At 41.5% G+C, this 21,324-nt stretch overlaps 1 protein-coding gene across 11 annotated transcripts in view; it reads right to left on the bottom strand.

The window, feature by feature from the left end:
* Positions 1-11,720, bottom strand: part of MAPKAPK5 (MAPK activated protein kinase 5) — a 37,486-nt gene extending 25,766 nt beyond the window's left edge. For 9 of the 11 annotated variants that reach the window (XM_049698627.1, XM_049698626.1, XM_049698629.1 and 6 more), the window contains exons 1-2: positions 2,872-2,913; positions 226-299 (exon numbers count right to left, since the gene is read on the bottom strand). In XM_049698627.1, coding sequence (XP_049554584.1) covers positions 226-299; positions 2,872-2,898 — 101 coding nt within the window. In that variant the 5' untranslated portion in view covers positions 2,899-2,913. Of the gene's footprint in view, positions 1-225; positions 300-2,871; positions 3,024-10,752 lie in introns of those variants that run through there. The other 2 variants (XM_049698636.1, XM_049698628.1) reach the window with 2 other exon arrangements.
* Between the last annotated feature and the right edge of the window lie 9,604 nt (positions 11,721-21,324).

The raw sequence follows: 21,324 nt of genomic DNA, 5'->3' as shown, positions 1-21,324 counted from the left end.
GGCTCCATGGTATCAACATCTTAAATGATTCTGTTACAGATCATGTGACTTCGTCACTTAAATATATTTCTAAATGGATGAGAAAAAGCCTATCATAAATACCTCTGCTTGTTAAATTAAGGCTGTTTCACAAATCTGGCAAACCTAATGCTTCTAACTTAAGATGTATTTCGAACAGGTCCTCTTGAGAACAATTGTGTCATAGTTTGCACATGGGTCTCTTACCTAACTGGACCACTAATTCCAGCTCCCAGCTTCTGAGTCCAATTGATATTGTATTCCTCTAAAATGGAGGTTTCCTATTAAAATAAAAATGGAGGAGGCAGAGAATGATTCTCCAGTTAAAAAGCTGAATAGTTAAGCAGAGGTGGGACAACAGAAAACCTTAATGCTCAACATCTCAGCTTCTGAAAGAAGCTGATAAGTAGAGCTTTGTGTAGGGCTTTATAATTACACATTTCGCCTACAGGACTATGCTAGGCATTGCTTTCCAACAAGAGAAGGCAAACTTTAGGATAAAAAGAAATTCTTCAGCTCATCTGCGAGGTCCATGTGAGTAAGTACTCGTGGTTTTTTTTTTTTCTTGAGTGTGGGAAGAAGATATTCTTTCAAAATGTTTCACTACTAAGTACTTATTTGCCAAATGGTCAAATATATTTTCTGAGATTCTAGAAAGACTGGTCTGATATATGCTGCTATGATATAGAGGTCTATATCCTTGAACAAGTTGATCAGATTGGAATAACTGAATAAATTAAAACTTAAAAGTTCAAATAAAATAGTAATAAATATTGTAGTACATTTATCTAGTTTTCAAGTGCTATTTTGAGTACAAAGATATTGTCACGTTCACTGTATAACTATATTCTTCACAGTTTTAATAGATTCCAATAGCTTTCAATAGTTCCAGATACAGCCTCTACAAATTAATTAAAGTTTTTATTGAATTACTGTGTAGTCACTAAATATTGAGCTTCTGTTGCCATATGTTTTTAGGCAAGAAAGCCATACACTTAAACTGTGGTAGGCTAAAATTCATTTTTCAGGGTTCCACGGGTAGAACAGAAAACCGACTACAGACCTGGAGAAATTAGGCCAAAACTCATGAGACTATCAAATTGTTTTGTTGCAATGAAAATCTGATAGATTATAATTAGCAACAGAATCTTGATTCCCAGGTATAGGAACAGAATATTTGTCCATGTAACACAAACTCAATGAGCAGTTAGTAAGTGCCAGACACCAGGATAAGTTCAGAGATGAAAACAGCTTCTGTCCAATGAATATGTAAGTGTATAAAACAAGTTTAGAATAGCCTTCATCTCCACACCTTCCTGCTGCCAGTTCTTGATAAAGGTTCCCATCATATAGTAAATGCTCAATAACTATGGAATGAATGACTAGAAAGGTGGACTAAAACCAGGTGATGGAAGGACATTGATTTGCGAGGGACTAGCAAAATCATTACACAAACTCTCTTCTGAAAAACTGTATATCAGGGTTAAGGAGCTTGTCAAAGTCACACAGTGAGTTATAGGCACTGATAAGACTAGAAACTATGGCTTTGGCCTCTTCCCCAGCATCATTCATCTTTGGCATCATCCCCAGCTATCAGGGGTAACTGCCCAGGCCCCTGCATGAGGATTAGGAATGAATCCTGCCCAATTAGGGAGGTCCCAGGTCTCCACTCACCATCTCCTAAACAGAATTCAAACCTACCCATTTAACCTGTCTACCTCCTTCATGTTTCCACTGCCTATCCTGCCGGATTCAGAAGTATTTGAGAAGACAGAGAGGAAGACAGAATTGGGAAAGAAAGAATTGGAGCATAGTCTATGCTTCATGGTAGAGTAAAATTTGCCAGGCCTCTAATGAAGACATACACTCACTGGAGACTCAATGGAAAAGACAGATTCATTCTACGGAATTATTTGTTACAGTCAGATCAAAGGACTATTCATATGTCCAGCTCCTGGGATGTAAAAATAATATTAGACCAAATTCTTCACTGCACTGGTGCTTATTAAGATGGTACTCTACCTAATGGACAGCCAAGAAAGTTCAAATTATAGAGGCTCTGACTGAAGTTTTGACACTTGGCTTTGCAGAAGGTAAGAGAAGCACTACCAGATCTCTCTACAGCCCTGATCTCTGAACCCTGTTTTTCTTACGTCTGTTGTCCTCTTTACCAGGTTTAATTCTTGCACATTTGTTGATGGTGCCATAAACACTAACCAGTTCTAAGACTTCACTAAGCCCAGCTGGGCAAAAGAAGTAACATTCTCACATCAGCGAACTCTTCTATGTGTAGATGGCATATTTTCTCACATATTTTAATGGCAAAGAGAAGGTAAAAAGGCATGGGTCAATTAAGACACTTTATTGAAGAAAATTATGGACTACCTCAAATGTATCAATGACAAATACATTGACTGGGTTCTGCTAAAGAAATCTATACACTGGGATTTCCCCAGTGGCACAGTGGTTAAGACTCCGTGCTCCCAATGCAGGGGGCCTGGGTTCTATCCCTTGTCAGGGAACTAGATCCCACATGCATGCCACAACTAAGAGTTCACAAGCCACAACAAAGGAGCCCATGTGCTGCAACTAAGGAGCAGGCGAGCTACAACTAAGGAGCCCTCAAGTCACAATTAAGGAGCCCGCCTGGCGCAACTAAGACCCAGCACAACCAAATAAATAAATAAATATATATATTTTTAATCTATACACTGTCTTAAATAAGGATATAGACTCATGGAATGAAGTACAGTTGACCCTTGAACAAGATAGGGGGTTAGGGGTGCTGGCACTGGCACAGTCAAAAACCCACGTATAGGGGCTTCCCTGGTGGCGCAGTGGTTGAGAGTCCACCTGCTGATGCAGGGGACACGGGTTCATGCCCCGGTCCGGGAAGATCCACATGCCGTGGAGCGGCTGGGCCCGTGAGCCATGGCCGCTGAGCCTGCGCGTCCGGAGCCTGTGCTCCGCAATGGGAGAGGCCACAACAGTGAGAGGCCTGCGTACTGCAAAAAAAAAAACAAAATCCAAGTATAACTTTAGGGTCAGACTTCGTATCAGGAGTTCCACATCCATGGTTTCAAACCACAGATCATTTAGTACTGTAATCCATCTTTACTGAAAAAAAATCCATACATAAGTGGGCCCACACAGTTCAAATCTGTGTTGTTCAGGGCCTCTCTGGTGGCACAGTGGTTGAGAGTCTGCCTGCCAATGCAGGGGACGCGGGTTCGTGCCCCGGCCTGGGAGGATCCCACATGCCGCGGAGCAGCTAGGCCCATGGGCCATGGCCGCTGAGCCTGCACGTCCGGAGGAGAGGCCACAACAGTGAGAGGCCCGCATACCGCAAAAAAAAAAAAAAAAAAAGACACATGCACCCCAGTGTTCATTGCAGCACTATTTACAATAGCCAGGTCATGGAAGCAACTGAAATGCCCATCGACAGATGAATGCATAAAGAGGATGTGGTACATATATACGATGGAATATTACTCAGCCATAAAAAGGAGTGAAACTGGGTCACTGGTAGAGACGTGGATGGACTTAGAGACTGTCATACAAAGTGAAGTAAGTCAGAAAGAAAAACAAATATCATATATTAACACATATATGTGGAATCTAGAAAAATGGTACAGATGAACCAGTTTACAAGGCAGAAATAGAGACCCAGATGTAGAGAACAAACATATGGACACCAAGAGAGGAAAGTGGGGGGTGGGGGTGGAGGTGGGATGAATTGGGAGATTGGGATTGACATGTATATACCAATATGTATAAAATGGATGACTAATAAGAACCTGCTGTATAAAAAAATTTTAAAAAAAACCCAGAGGAACAGGCACAAAAGAATAGACAAAATGGATGGTATGAAAATTTTAAATTTTGTGCATCAAAAAACACTATTAGGGGCTTCCCTGGTGGCACAGTGGTTGAGAGTCCGCCTGCCGATGCAGGGGACATGGGTTCGTGCCCCGGCCCGGGAAGGTCCCACATGCTGCAGAGCGGCTGGGCCCGTGAGCCATGGCTGCTGAGCCTGCGCGTCCGGAGCCTGTGCTCCACAATGGGAGAGGCCACAACAGTGAGAGGCCCTCGTACCGCAAAACAAACAAACAAACAAAAAACACTATTAACAGTGTAACAAAGGCAACCCACAAAATTGGAGAAAATATTTGCAAATCATATATCTGATAAGGGATTAATATGCAGAATATGTAGAGAACTCCTAAAACACAACAAAAAAACCCCCAAACAACCCAATTCAAAAAATGGGCCAAGGACTCAAACAGACATTTCTCCAAAGAAGATACATGAATGGCCTAGAGCACATGAAAAATGCTCAATGTCACTAATCATTAGGGGAATGCAAATCAAAACTACAATGAGATACTACCTCAAACCCATTAGGATGGCCACTATTAAAAACAACAACAACAACAAAACAGAAAAGAACAAGTATTGGAGAGAATGTGGAGAAAACTGGAACCCCTGTGCACTATTGGTGGGAACGTAAAATAGTACAGCTGCTGTGGAATATGGTATGGTGGTTCCTCAGAAACTTAAAAATAGAATGACTATATGATCCAGTAATTCTACTTCTGGGTATAAACCCAAAAGAGCTGAAAGCAGGATCCTGAAGAGATATTTGTATGTCCATGTTCAAAGTAGCATTATTTACAATAGCTAATACATGCAAGCAACCTGAGTGCCCACTGATGGATGAATAGATAAGCAAAATGTGGGCTATACATACAATGGAATATTATTCACCCTTAAAAAGGAAGGAAATTCTGCAATATGCCACAACACAGATGAACCTTGAGGACATTATGCTAAGTGAAATAAGCCATTCACAAAAAGACAAATTCTATATGCGTCTACTTATATGAAGTATTCAGAATAGTCAAAATCATAGAAAGTAGAATGGCAGTTGCTAGGGACTGGGGGAAAGGAAGCAATGGGGAATTACTGCTTACTGGGTAGAGTTTCAGTTTTATAAGATGAAAAGAGTTATGGAGTTGAATAGTGGTAATGGTTGCCCAACATTATGAGTATATTTAATACCACTGAACTATACAGGTAAAAATGGTTAAGATGGTAAATTTCATGCTATGTATGCTTTACTAAAAAAATGAAAAAAAAAAAAAGAATGGAAAAAAATATACCACAAGTAACCGAAAGAAAGCTGGAGTAGCTATACCTGACAACAGATAAAACAGACTTTAAAACAGAAGATGTTAATAGAGAAAGAGAGGAACTTTTTATAATGATAAGATCAATTCAAGGGCTTCCCTGGTGGTGCAGTGGTTAAGACTCCGCACTCCCAGTGCAGGGGCCCAGGTTCAATCCCTGGTCAGGGAACTAGATCCCACAGGCATGCCAAAACTAAGGAGTGCAAGTGCCATAACTAAAGGAGCCCCCCTGCTGCAACTAAGACCTGGTGCAACCAAATAAATAAATAAATATTGAAAAGAAAAACAAAAATAATAGTTGGCGATTTCAAAACCTCCACTCTCAATAACAGATAAACTAGACAGAAAATCAGCAAGAATGTAGAAAACAACACTATCAATGAACCTGACCTGACATCTACAAAACACTCCATTCAACAACAGGGGAATATATATCCTAAGTGCACACGGAATATCCTCCAGGATAAACCACATGCTAGGTCATAAGTCTCAATAAACTTCTGAAAATTAAAATTATGTAAAGTTCTCCAACAATGATGGAATTAAGCTATAAATCAACAGAAGAAAATTTGGGAAATTTAAAAATATATAGAAACTAAGTAATATGCTTCTAAATAACCAATGAAGAAGAAATAATAAGGGAAATTAGAAAATATTTTGATCTGAAGGAAAATGAAAACGCAATAAGCTAAAACGTATGAGCTGCAGCTAAAGCAGCATTTAGATGAAAACACTAAACACTGCTTTAGCTATCAATACCTCTATAACAAAGGAAGATCACAAATCAATAATCTAAGCTTCTACCTTGAAAAACTAAAGAACTATACCCAAAGCAAGCAGAAATATTAAAAAGTAGAGCAGAAATCAATAAAGTAGAAAACAGAAAATAGAGAAAAATAAATGAAAACCAAAAGCTGATTCTTTGAAAGGTCAACAAAATTAACAAACCTTTAGCTAGACTGACTGAGAAAGAGAGAAAAAACACAAGTTATTAACATTAGAAATGGGGGCTTCCCTGGTGGCACAGTGGTTAAGAACCCGCCTGCCAATGCAGGGGACACAGGTTTAAGCCCTGATCCGGGAAGATCCCACACGCTGCGGGGCAACTAAGCCTGTGTGCCACAACTCCTGAGCCTGCAAGCCACAACTACTGAGCCCGTGCACCACAACTACTGAAGCCCACGCACCTAGAGCCCGTGCTCCGCAACAGGAGAAGCCACCACAGTGAGAAGCCCCGTCGTAACTAGAGAAAAGCCCGCGCGCAGCAACGAAGACCCAATGCAGCCATAACTAAATAAATAAATTTATTTTTAAAAACAATTCCACTCTTAATAGCGTCATAAAGAATAAAATATTTAGGAATAAATTTATCAAAAGAAGATCTATACACTAAAGACTCACACTGATAAATAGGGGAAAGCCCGGAAAAAAATGGAGAGTTATACCATGTTCTTGGCCTAGTAGACAATATTGTTAAGATGGCAACTGTCCTCAAACTGACCAACAGATTCTATGGAATCCCTGTCAAAATCCCAGCACACTTTTCTTGGTAGAAATTGACATGCTGATTCTAAAATTTATTTGGAAATACAAAGAACTTAAATAACCAACTTAATTTTTTTATATATAGAGAAACCTTCAGTTTCCTAGGTTTCTTGGGGTTTATTTGTTTTTTGAGATTTATTATTTATTTATTTTATTTATTTTTGGCTGCGTTGGGTCTTAGTTGCGGCACACGGGATCTTTTGTTACAGCTCACGGGCTTCTCTCTAGTTGCAGCGGGCAGGTTTTCTCTTCTCTAGTTGTGGCGCACAGGCTCCAGGGCACGTGGGCTCTGTAGTCTGCAGCACACAGGTTCTCTAGCTAAGGCGTGCAAGCTCAGTAGTTGTGGCGTGTGGGCTTAGTTGCCCCACGGCATGTGGGATCTTAGTTCCCTGACCAGGGATAGAACCCGTGTCCCCTGCATTGTAAGGCAGATTCTTTACCGCTGGACCACCAGGGAAGTCCTGCCAGCTTAATTTTGAAAAAGAAAAACCAAGTTGGTTCTCATGCTACCCAATTTGAAAACTTACCATAAAGCTTCAGTAATCAAATCAGTGTGGCACTGGCATAAGGATAGTTATATGGATCAATGAAACAGAAAAGAGAATCAAACAAACAAACAAACAAAAACAAAAAAAAGAAAAGAAAAAAGGAAAAGAAGAAAAAAAGAGAATCCAAAAATAAACTTATACATTTATGATCAACTGATTTTCAACAAAGGTAATTCAACAAGCAAAAAGACAATGTTTTGAACAAATGGTCTTGGAACAATTCCATTTTGGAAAAGTTTTGCCATTTCTTAAAAAGTTAAGCATAAACTTACTGTACTACCCAATAATTCCACACATAGGTATTTACCCAGAAGAAAATGAAACATACGTTCACACAAAAACTTGTATGGACAAGTTTTATTTATCATTTTATTCATAATAGCTAAAAACTGGAAACAATCTAAATGTCCATCAACAGGGGATAAACAATAAAAACATTCCTCAACAATAAAAAGGAGTGAACTACTAATGCATGCACTAACATGGATGAACCTCAAAAGTATAAGTAAAAGAAGCCAAACACATAAGACTACATATTATATAATTTTGATTATTTGGAATTTCTAGAGAAGACAAAAGAATAGTGACAGAAAGCAGATCAGCAGTTGTCTGGGGTGGGGAGTCACAGTAGAGGCTGACTACAATGAGGCAGAAGGAACTTTCCAGGGACAGGGGTGGGGTGGGGGAGACGGAGGCGAGATAGAAAAATTCTAAAACTGGATTGTGAAGACAGATGCACAGCTCTATAAACTCACTAAAAATTACTGAATTATACACTTACCTTGGGCGAATTTTATGGTATGTGAATTATAACTGCAATTTTTTTAATGTTTTTAAAACTAAGAAAATGAATTTTCGTTAAGTTCATAAAGTATTAAAAACTCTGCCATATACAACAGAAAACAAATATGTAAGGCAATCTCTAATCCCAAAACGTTCATTATCTAGGTTTAGCTAAGTGACTTGGGAGCAGTGAAGTCATGGCCTATGGCAGTAGAGACAGAAATGAGAAGACAGAGTCTATGGTTGTAGCCAGTTGGCCTTATCCTAATACCTTGAAGAGTAATAGGATGAGATCTTAAAGTCCAATCCACCCACTCTCAGGTAATCAGGCAGCAGAAGTTTAAATGTTGTGGTGAGAACCCAGGGAAATAGCTTTTCCAGCTGAACTCCAGAGGTCTCAGTTCTTACCAAATGAGGGACAGCCTCAAAAAAGCAAAACAATGAATACAACACAATGCCACAGACCAAAAGTTTTATTTGATGTGATGCTGGCTTGCTGCCAAGGGAACATATCCTCGTCAGTACTGGTTGTTAGATCAGATATTTTCAACTCCACTAATTTGTATTGGTTGGACACACCCAAATTAGTAGGAAGATTCACCAATGACCTATTAGTAAATACATGAAGAAAAGCTAAAAAGTTTTAAGAAAACTAAGTTGGACAATAGTGACCGACTGAAGAAAACCCCAACTCTTTCTAAACCATTCTTAGGTTGCTATGAGCTAATATCCATTGAGTTCTTACTAAATGTTAGGTACTGTAAGCACATTTAGATACATGTGCTTATTAAATTCTCAAAAAAACCCTAAGCTGAGGAGATTCTTTTATCCTCTTCCTATGGATGAGGAAACTAAGTGACAAAGAAGTAAAGTGACTTATTCAAGGACACAGTTAAATGAATGGCCAGGCTGAATTTCAACTCATCAGTCAACCTGGAGAAACTATAACAACCACTCAGTAACACTGCTTCCCCGTTTATACATTTGCCCACTAGAACTATGTCCCTGTTCTGCTCAAAACTCTCTGAGATTTCCCCTTCTACTCAGGGTCAAAGCCAAAGTTCCTACAATGGCCTACAAGGCCCTGTGTATACTGTGGCTTCCCATCACCTATCTCATCACATATCTCTATCTCTGCATTCCAGCCACCTTGTTGTTCCTGGGTCACACGAGACCCGCACCTACCTCAGGGCCTTTGTACCTGCTGTTCCCACTGCCTATAATATTCTTCCCCAAGACAGTGGAGGTTTGTTCCCTCATTCCCTTCAAAGCTCTATGCAAATGACACCTCCTCAGGAAAGCCTTCCCTGCCTACCCTTCCTAACGTAGTACTCCCCACTTTTTAATACTTAATTATATCACCTGGCAATGTTTATTACCTAACTCCACCATCTAGATAGAAGCTCTATGAAAGAGGGACATCTAGGAGTCTGGCTTTGCACCACAAGTGCCTAAGACAGCACCTGGCACAAAGCAGATAATACTTCTTGAATTTAAAAATCTGCCAAATATATTTTGATTCACAACCCAATCACATAACTTTAGGCAATTCACGACGCTGTACCAATAAAATCCAAACCAAAAGAAAAAAAATGTATCTATCAAAGTAGTCTTTTAGAACCTTTATTTCTATTATTTAAAGTTTGATCTTCCTTAATGTGTATGTTCTGTTTTGATGCCTCGTTTAAATGGTGAATTTTCTTTGAAGTGACTGATGACTTCTATAAACTTTACCACCCCCAAAATTGTTAGATGTGTAAGTTATTAATTAGTTATTGACTGTAGTGATTGTGTCTTGATGGGGAAAATAACCCCAAGTTGCCTGTCCCTCAAGGGAAAATGAAATTCTTAAATGCACAGAGTTAGCCTAATACTGTAAAATAAGTAAATAATACATATCAAACTTTAAGATTTAGTGTTCAATTCACATAAGAACCTAATTTCCTAAGTACAGCTAAATAATAACTTTCTGACTCCTGTGACTGAATGCCTCAATGTCTGCCTGTTTAAAAAAGAGTAAAAAGCAGGTTTTAAAAAATGTGTCATTTTATTTGGGACACTTTGGAACACACATATTTGCTTTTATTTTGGTTAACAGAGCAGTAACTTACAGGACACCATTAGCTCCTTCTAAATAAACTTAGCGCTACCTAGGAGGAGAAGGAAAAGGAAACAGGAATAGGGGAGGGACCACACGGAAAAGTGAGAACAACTTATTTGCCAAAGGACAGGTCTTGTAAGAAGGCGATCACCTCCTTCCGCAGCAGCAGATTTAAAACAAATCTGGAGCGATGGGTAAGGTCCAGCTCTCCAAGTGGTGTTGCAGCAGATCATCTGAAAACAAATTCTAATGGCACTTGGGGAATGATCGAAAACAGTAGTGGGGCCCCCTCCGTCCTACTCACATCAAGTATCTCCACGCCACTCACCTTCCATTCTAGCGAAGCGGGGAATCATATCCCTGCTTTAAGCAGGTTAAGTCGGAGAGAGTCGGATGTCCCTCCCTACACACACAAACCCTTCACCCCAATGCTGTAAAACGCAGTCCACGGAACCCAGTGAAAAGCGAAACCCGGGAGTTGCTCCAAGTTCTCTCCGCTTTCTGAGGTTGGAGCCGAGAGGAATGTCACAGAGACAAAGCGGGGAAGAAGGGGGCATCTCCCCCTTACCTTGATGGCTTTCTCCATGTCGCTCTCCTCCCACATACTCCGCGGGGCCCGCACGGCCGGGAGCAGCGGAGGCTGCGCAGCTGCCGGATCCCGCCGCAGCCGAAGGAACAAGGGGCTCAGCGCTCGGGGCCCGGGGTCTCGGGGAGACGGGCAGCAGCCGCCCCCGGGGACCTGTGGGGATGACGGCCCCGGCGCCGGCTCGGCCTCGGCGGGCGGCTCTAGGCTGGGGGCGGCGGCGGCAGCGGCCCCCGGGAACAAGCCTTTGTGCTGGGCCCCGCGCAGCCGCCTCCCGGCCTCATCCCCGGCCGGGGAGGCAGGCTCCCGGGGCAGGGCGAGGCGGGGAAGGCCCCGATCCGGGGCGATGTGCTGGGGCCTCGCGGGGCCGCCGCTTAGGCCCGGGTTCGCCAGGTCCTGAGTAGGAGCCTGCGCCTCCGCCTCCGCCGCCGGCACCGCCGCGAAGCCGAGGCCGAGCCCACCGCCGCCGCCGCCGCCGCTCCCGCGGCCGCTTCAGCGCCACACATCGCCGGGACACCCGCGCCGGGCAGCCCCGCCAGCGCCCGCTTGCCGGCGCTGTGCCCTGCCTGAGCTCCGGGCCGCCTCTCCTGCCGCCCGACTTCGTGTCCCCACGGCTCCACGCGCCCCTCGTCACGGTCAGCTGCGGTTTCCGAGCCGCCCCCGAACCAAGCAGTTGACTTGCAGGCGTCCGCCAAGGCCTCCCCAAGGTGGCGCCACACCCAGGATAGGCCCCCGGGCCCTCCGCAGCGCTGGCGCCGAGTTGATGACGTAAAAGGTTCAGGCTCGCGGGGCGGGGCTATTGGGCCTCACCACCGGACTCTCGTGGCTGCGGGAGCGTTTCTCTTTTCTCCTAGTGCCGCGGACGAGATTTGTGGCGCCAGAAACACCCTGCGGAAGGAGCCGGGGATATCGACTAGTGATAGAGAAGAGAAAACTGAGGCCACGGGCGGGTCCTACGATAAAAACAATTATGTATAATAAGTTATATATACGGAGCGTTTATTTTACGTGAAGCTCTTTTCTTCTCTTAGTTCCTTTCTCCTTTATAAAGTAGGCATTTGGCCTTTTCAGGTAAGTATGTGCTTATTTCCTGTTAACGGATGCAGTAACTGAGGCCCTCAGAGAGCGGCACTCATTTGCGCACAGCTGAGAAGTGGGCAAGTCCGAACGGGAACCCAGGTTTGTGCTCCTTACACGACACCAACAATCTGTCAAAGAACCTTGCAGGAGCTTTTGGTTAATTACCTCTTGATGCCTCTTCATTCATTCACTTATTTACTGAGCACAGCTGTGTGCCACGCCTACTCGACCCTGGGGAAACAGAAAAAAGACACGGTACCTGCTCATGGATCTTATTTTCAAGAAAGGGAAGCAGAAAATAAAGAGGGAAAAACAGAGTTTGTGGATACTAAAAAGCAAATAAATAGGATGCTGAGGTAAGAGAATAACTGGGTGTGGGGGCTTTTTCCAAGTAGATGATCGGGGAAGGTCTCCCAGGCCGTAACCTTGAAGCGGAGACCTCTAAAGAGAAGGAACTGTCTATTGGAAATCCAAGGGGATTTCTGAGCAGATGGAACAGCAAGTGCAAAAGTCTTAAAGTGGAAGTAAGGTAAATGTGGTCAAGGAGCAGCAAGATCATTGTAGCTGGAGCAGGGTGAGTAGCAGAGAGTGATAAAGGATGAGGTTGGAGAGGTAGGCAGAGGTTGTATCATATACACCCTTAGGGGTCATGGTGAGAACTTTGGGTTTTATTCTGAGCCACTGGAAGGTTTTAAACTAAAGAGTGATATGATCAAATTTATGTTTTAAAAGATAAGACTCTGCTGTATGGAGAATGAAATATTGGCAAGCGAAAGTGGAGACATGGAAAGTTATTAAAATGCTTTTGGAATAACCCAGATTATTAGGAAGCTTGAACTAAGAAAGTGGCAGTAAAGATAGAATAGATGGGTTTATGATATGTTTTGGAGGTAGAGTTGAAAGGGCTTCCTGAAGGACTCCACGTGGAAGATGAAAATAAACAAATCAAGGGGACTTCCCTGGCGGTCCAGTGGTTAAGACTCTGCACTTCCACTGCAGGGGTCATGGGTTCGATCCCTGGTGGAGAACTAAGATCCCACATCCCACGTAGCACAGCCAAAAAAACAAAAACAAATCAAGAATAACTTCCAGGAGACTGCCTTAAGCAACTTGCATGGATGGTGGTGCCATTCAGTGAATGAAAGACTCAGATGAGAGTGAAAGCAGGGAATCCAGAGTTCTTTTTTATCTGGTTAATTTGAGGTTCTTGAGTAATGTACCAGAGAATAAGTCAAGTATTTGACTTATTTAGTTGTTCTCTTTGTTGGCCATACACCTATAGTACATTCCTCAACCCCCTTAAAGTGGCCATATGCCTATGCTCTCCCCCAATGGAAAGTGAGCAGAAGGGATGTGCACATATCCAGGCCTGGCCCAGAAAATCTGTCAACAGATGCTCTTACTTACTCTGCCAGCTGGAAGATGATGACCAGGTTCTGGAGAAGGCAAGGCTTTAAGATGGAAGATACCTGGGTGGAGGAGAACTCTGCCCTGTTGACCTAAACACCCACTCAGCATTGTTATATGAGGGGGAAAAAAAAACACAAAAACCTCTCGTGTTGAGCTTTTATCTATTTACATCTTTTTATTATAGCAGCTTTGTTTATGCTACCTAATACAAATAAGAACAGTGATCCAGCAGTGAACTTTGGGAGGAAACTTCGAAATGACTTGAATTGACATTATCTATAACAGTTAGGAAATAGAAGGTACCTTGGATTCATTCATTCATTCAGTAAGAATTTATCAAGTGCCTCTCTGTGCCGGGCACTTTGCTACATAGTAGAGATGCAGAGATGAAATCCCTGCCCTTAAATGTTCTGAGTCTGGCAGTTAAACTTATTGGCTGTTATCTGCACATACTATTTCTCTATCTAGAGACGTACTCTCCCCACCCAACACACACAGCCCAATTTCTACACAGTCTTCAACCACATTCGAAATACTATTTTATCAGAAAGAGTAGGCCTGACCCTTGGTTCAATCTAAATCAGATATTCCTATTACCTCATAATTTACTTCCTTGTACTTATCACAATTTTAATTTATATATCCACTTGCTTTTTTTCTTTAGTGTTCTCTCCCACACTAGACTAAATACTCTCAAGGGAAAGAACCTTGTCTGTATTATTGGTCACATCCCCAACAGCTGGCCCACTGTAGGTGTTTAATAAATATTTGTTGAAGGAATCAAGGAATGGAGAAGGCAGAGCCCTGAGGAAGGAGAGGTTTCCTCCATTTTTTCCATTTTTTTGCTGGGGAGGTAGTAGATAGCCTAAGATAGCCTTCAATGATGCCCACCTCTGGGTATTCATGATCTTGTTTAATCCCCTCACCCTGCTCGTGGGCTGATCGAGTGACTTGCCTCTAATGATGGGATGGCATGTCTGAGATTAGGTTGCAAAAAGTCTGTAGCTTCCATCTTGGGTACCCCTCTCTCTCCTATTCTCTTGCTTATTTGCTCTGAGGAAAGCCAGGTCAAAAATGTGAGCTGCTTTATTAGTTTCCTGGGGCTGCCATAACAAACTACCACAAACTGGGTGGCTTAAAACAACAGAAATTCTCTACAGTTCTGGAGGCCAAAAGTCTGAAATCCAGGTGTCATAAGGGCCATGCTCCCTCTGAAGACTAGGGAAGAGTGGAGTCTTCCAGCAGTCCTTGGCATTCCTTGGCTTATAGGTACATTATTCTCGTCTCTGCCTCCATCTCCACATGACCTTTTCTGTGTGCCTCTATGTTCTCTCTTCTTATGAGGACAGCAGTCATTGGATTTAGGGCCCACTCAAATTTAGTATGACCTCATCTTAACCTAACTAATTACATGTGCAGAGACCCTATTTCCACATTCTGAGGTTCCATGTGAACATGAATGGGGGAGGGGATACTAGTCAGCCCACTATAGTTGCCCAATAGAGGGCTCCATATTGTCAAGGAACTAATGTCTCACCAACTGTCAGTGAGAACCTGAGGCCTGGCCAGTGGTCACATAAGTGAGCTTAGAATGGATCCTCACCTAGTTGAACCCTGAGATGATTGCAGCCTTGGCCAACAACTTGATTGCAACCTTCTGTACCAGGGGCACCCAGCTAAGCTGTGTCCAAATTCCTGACCCACAGAAACTGTGAGATAATAACTGTTTTTAAAGCACTAAATTTAGGGGCAATTTGTCATGCAGCATAGATAACTAATACAGATTTTGGTGCCTGGAAATGGGGTGCTGTCTTAACAACTACCTAAAATGTGGGAGTGGTTTGGAACCAGGCAGTGGACAGAAGCAGGAAAGATTTTGAGGAGTGTGTTAGAGACAGCCTAAATTATCTTGAACAAACTTAGTAGGAATCTGGACTTTGATGATGCTGCCAATGAGTGCTCAAAAGGGAGTAAGGAACATGTTATTGGAAACTGAAGGAAAGAGGATCCTTGTTATGAAGTGGCAGAAGGTTTAGCAATAGTATCATCTGCAAGTATGGTATGTGGAAAGAGAAAATGTTCCTAGTGAACTGGGTGATCTAACTAAAGCAGTTACCAAGCAGAAGGTGCTGCCTGGTTTCATCTTGCTTCTTGTAGTAAAATGGGAGAAGAGAGATAAATTATTGAACAATAAGGAGTCAGGACTTGATGATTTTGAAATTTTTTAGTCTCTCTAGATGGCAACCAGGGCTAAAATTAAGCTATGGCTTTCAAGCAAAATCAAACCCAGGGTCCTGTAAGGAAAACATGATCTGTCTTTGTCAGTTCAGGCTGCTATTACAAAATATGTGGCCCTGCAGATGCATGTCTTCTCACATGCAAAATATATTCACTTCATTCCAACAGCTCCAAAGTCTTAACTCTTCAGAATCAACTCTAATGTCTAAAGTATCTACATACTGTTGGACTTCCCTGGTGGTCCAGTGGTTAAGACACCATGCTTCCATTGCAGGGGGCATGGGTTCGATCCCTGGTCAGGGAACTAAGATCCCACATACTGTGTGGTGCAGTCAAAAAAAGAATAAAGCCTTCCTTAAAAAAATAAAGTATCTAAATACTATCTACATCAGATATAGGTGACACTCTAGGTATGATTCATCTTGAAACAAAATTCCTCTCTAGCTGTGAACCTGTGAAACCAGATAAGTTATCTACTTCCAAAATACAGTGGTGGGATAGGCATAGGGTAGACATTCTCATTCCAAAAAGGAGTAATCAGAAGAAAGAAAGGAGTAATCAGAAGGAAGAAAGGAGTGATGGGTCCCAACCAAGTCCAATTCTAGCAAGGCAAATACCTTTAGATCTTAAGGCTCGAGAATAATCCTCTTTGGTTTGATGCTCTGCCCTCCGGATCCACTGGGTTGTGGTCCTGCCTTTGCAGCTCTGCCCAGGCAAGGGTCCTGCCCCCATGACTTCAGATGAAGCCTGTCTGTCCTGTTGAAACCAAGGTGATGGCCCTGATGATTTCTGAATTGCTTTTGGGATCATTCTTCCCCTTTCTTGAATAGTACACATTCATAGCCAAGTAGCTTTATCATCCTGTCCTGTAGAATCAACATCTGAAAGCATTTCTTCCCACCTCAGTCCCCTTCAGCACAAACAGGCAGTGTTTCTGTTCCTGTAATCCAATAATCTCTTATCATTTGATAGTCCATCCACACCCTTTAGTGTTCTCTTCCAAACACATTTGCTCATTTTTTGGGATATGGACAGGCTGAGAATTTTCCAAAGCATTAAATTCTGGTTCCCTTTGCTTAACAATTCCTTCTTTAAGTCATCTCTTTCCTTTCACATTTTATTGTAAGCAGTCAGGAGGAAGCAAGCTACTCTTCAAACACTTTATTTATAAATCTCTTCACTGAATATTCATTTTCTTTTTTTTACAAATATGACTTAAATATTTAACTTTGATCTTTTACTTGCAGCAGGATTTTTTCTTTTTTATTAAATTTTATTGGAGTATAGTTGACTTACAATATTGTGTTAGTTTCAAGTGTACAGCGAAATAATTCAGTTATTGAATATTCATTTTCATTGCTCTCCAGCTGTACCTTGCAAAAACACTAGGGCACAGTTCAGCCAAGTTCTTTGCCACTTTATAACAAGGATCGTCTGTTCTCCATTGTCCAACAGCATGTTCCTCATTTCCCTCTAAGACCTCAACAAAGTGGACCTTACCATCCATATTTCTGCCAACACTCTTTTCATGATTATTTATGTGTTTGCTAAGAAAATGAAAGCTTTCTCTCCACCTCTCCTCTTTTCTTTCTGAGCCCTCACCAGAAACATCTATCTTTCTAGCATGTACTTCCAAATTCTTCCAACCTCCACCCTTTCCCCAGTTCAAAAGCTGCTTCCACATTTTTAGGTAATTGTTATAGCAGCACCCCACTTCTCAGCACCAAAATCTGTCATAGCTTGGGCTGCTATAAGGAAATACTGTAGACTGGGTGTCTTTGAATTAGACATTTATGGGTGTGGCCAATATGATGGAGTGGGAAGACCCAGAGCTCACCTCCACCCATCGGCACACCAAAATTACAACTATTTACAGATCAACTATTGATGAGAATGACCTGAAGACTAGCAGATTTTCCATAACTAAAGATGGAAAGAAGGAACTACAGGGAATTCCCTGGAGGTCCAGTAGTTAAGACTGTGTTTTCGCTGCCAAGGGCCTGGGTTCAATCCCTGGTCAGGGAACTAAGATCCCACAAGTTGTGCAGTGTGGCCAAAAAGAAAAAAAAAAAAAAGAAAGGGAACCACAACCAGGCAGATAGGAGGGGCAGAGATACAGTATAGTTAAGACCCACACCTTCAGGGTAGGCCATCCAGAAGAGTCCAGCCCCAAAACGTCTGGCTTTGAAGATGAGAGGGGCTTCTGTATGGGAGAACCAGAGGGCTATAGGAAACAGACTTGGCTCTTAAAGGACATATGCAAAATTTCACATGCTCTGAGACCTAGTACAGAGGCAATAATTTGAAAGGAGCCTGGGTCAGACCCACTTGCTGATCTCGGAGGGCCTCCAGGAGAGGCAGGAGTCAACTGGGACTCCCCATGGGGACACAGACTCTGGTGGCAGCCATTTTTAGGAGCTCATTCTACCATGACATTGGTTCTGCCAAGTGCCATTTTGGAGTCCTCCTACTAGCCTATTAGTACCAGGGCCTTACCGCCACCAGCCAGTTGGGGATCCCAGGATCCCCAAGCTGAACAGCCAGCCATGCAGGGATATGCCCCGCCCACCAGTAGGCCAGCAGCCTCCACACAAGGCAGGGCCTGGCAGCCAACTGGGCTGGAGGCCAGCCCTGCCTACCAGTCAGCCCTGTGACAACAGATGGACCCATGAAACCCACATGGGGGCACCCCTAGAGTGTATAGCTCTGGTAACCAGAGGAGAAGGTGCTGCTAAGCCCCACAGGACATCTCTTATATAAGGCCACTTCTCCAAGATTGAGAATTGTATCCAATCTACCTAATACATAGAACTAAAAACAGAATTAGGCAAAATGAAGCAATAGAGGAATATGTTCCAAACAAAGGAACAAGGTAAAACCCTAGAAAAAGACTAAGCAAAGTGGAGGTAAGTAATCTAGCCATTAAAGAATTCAAGGTAATGATTATAAAGATGTTCAATGAACTCAGGAGAAGAATGGATGAACACAGAAGCTTAACAAAATATAAAGAAGAACCAAACAGCCGAAGAATACAATAGTGGAAATAAAAAATACACAAGAAGGAATCAACAATAGAATAGATTATACAGAAGAACAGATCAGCAAACTGGAAGACAGAGTAGTGGAAATCACCCAAACTGAACACGAAAAAGGAAAAAGAATTTTGAAAAATAAGAATAGTTTAAGGTACCTCTGGGACAACATCAAGCATACTGAAGTTCACATTATAGGGTCCCAGAAGGAGAAGAGAGACAGAAAGAGGCAGAGAACTTACTTGAATACATAATAGCTGAAAAATTCCCTATCCAAGGAAAGGAAGCAGACATCCAGGACCAGGAAGCACAGAGTCCTAAACAAGATCATCACAAAGAGGTCCACACCAAGACACATTGTAATTAAAATAGAAAAAAAAATTAAAGAGAGAACATTAAAAGCAGCAAGGGAAAAGGAAGTAGTTACATACAAGGGAACTCCTATAAGACTCTCAGCTGACTTTTCAGCAGAAACTTTGCAGGCCAGAAGGAAATGGCACAATATATTTAAAGTGATGAAATGAAAAAACCTACAACCAAGAATATTCTACCCAGCAAGGTTATAATTCAGATTTGAAGGAAAGACAAAGAGTTTTACAGACAAGCAAAAGCTAAAAGAGTTCAGTACCAATAAGCCAGCTTAACAAGAAATGTGAAAGGGACTTCTCTGAGTGAAAAGGAAAAGACCACAGGATTTCCCTGGTGGTCCAGTGGTAAAGAATCCACCTTACAATGCAGGGGACGTGGGTTCAATCCCTGGTCAGGGAACTAAGATCCCACATGCCACGGGGCAACTAAGCCCACGCACCACAACTACAGAGCCCACATACCCTGGAGCCTGTGTGCCACAACTAGAAAAGAGAAAACCCACACGCCACAACTAGAGAGAAGCCTGTGCACTGCAATGAAAGATCCTGCATGCCGCAACTAAGACCCGATGCAGCCAAAAATAAATTAAATAAATAAATAAATAAATGATAAAGAAATCTTTAAAAAAAGAAAAGACCACAACTAGAAATATAAAAATTACTAAAGGAAAAATGTAAAGGCAAATATACAGTAAAGGTAGTAGGTCAACCACTTATAAGGCTAGTAGAAAGGTTAAAAGACAAAAGTAGTAAAATTATCTATATCCATAATCAGTAGTTAAGGGCTACGCAAAACAAAAAGACATAAAATATGGTTTCAAAAACATTAAATATTAAATGCAGTGGTGAGTAAATATGCAGGGTGGTTAGAATGTGTTCAAACTTAAGAGATCAACTTAAAATAATCACATATGTATATATGATTGTTATATATAAACCTCATAGTAACCACAACCCAAAAACCTATGATAGATACACACACAAGAAAGACAAAGGAATCCAAACAACACTAAGGATAGCCATCAAATCACAGAGGAAGAAAGCAAAAGAAGAAGAAACGAACAAAAGAGAACTACAAAAACAACCAGAAAACAGTTAACACAATGGCAACAAATACATATCTATCAATAATTACTTTAAATGTAAATGTATTAAATGCTCCAATTAAAAGATTTAGAGTGGCTGAATGGTTAAAAAAAAAAAGACCCATATATATGGTGCCTACAAAAGATTCACTTCGGATCTAAAGACAAACAGATTGAAAGTGAGGGGATGGGAAAAGGTATTCCATGCAAATGGAAATAAAAAGGTTGAGATAGCAATACTTATAGCAGACAAAACAGACTTTAAAACAAAGACCATAATGAGACAAAGAAGGACATTAGATAATGATAAAGGGATCTAGCCAATAAGAAGATACAACAATTATATATGTACCCAACACAGGAGCATCTAAATACATAAGGCAAATACTAACAAATATAAAGGGAGAAGCTGACAGTAACATATCATTGTAGGGGACTTTAACATCACATTTACATCAATGGACAGATCATCCAGACAGAAAATCAATAAGGAAACACTGGCCTTAAGTGACACATTAGACCAGATGGACTTAATAGATGTAAGTAGAACTTTTTATCCAAAAGCTGCAGACTGAAAATTCTTTCCAAGGGCACATGGAACATTCTCCAGGAAAGATCACGAGTCTCAATAAATTTAAGAGAACTGAAATTATATCAAGCATCTTTTCCAGCCACAGTGATAGCTAGAAGTCAACTACAAGAAAAAAATGGCAAAAAATACCAACATGTGGAGACTAAACAATATGCTACTGAACAACAAATTGTTCACCAAAGAAATCAAAGAGGAAATAAAAAAATACCTGGAGACAAAAGAAAATGGAAACACAGTGATCCAAAATCTATGGGATGCGGCAAAAGCAGTTCTAAGAGGAGAGTTTATAGTGATACAAGCCTACCTCAGAAACAAGAAAAGAAATCTCAAACAACCAAACTTTACACCTAAAGGAACTAGAAAAAGAAGAGCAAACAAAACTCAAAATTAGTTGAAGGAAAGAAATCATAAAGATCAGAGCAGAAATAAGTGCAATAGAGATTAAAAAGGCAACAAAAAAGATCAATGAAACGAAGAGGTGTTTCTTTGAAAATTTAGTCAAACTCATCAAGAAAAAAAGAAAAAGGGCTCCAATAAATAAAAATGAAAGGGAAGTTACAACCAACACCACAGAAATACAAAGGATCATAAGAGATCACTACAAACAATTATATGTCAATAAAATGGACAACCTAGAAGAAAATTGCTAGAAATGTACAATCTACCAAGCCTGAGGCAGGAAGAAATGGAAAATATAAAGAGACCAATTACCAGTAATGAAATTGAATCCATAATTTTTAAAAACTCCCAAC

This window comes from Orcinus orca, chromosome 15, assembly GCF_937001465.1.
Source record: "Orcinus orca chromosome 15, mOrcOrc1.1, whole genome shotgun sequence".
Classification (NCBI taxonomy): Eukaryota; Metazoa; Chordata; class Mammalia; order Artiodactyla; family Delphinidae; genus Orcinus; species Orcinus orca.
This window is presented reverse-complemented; position numbering and strand designations above follow the sequence as displayed.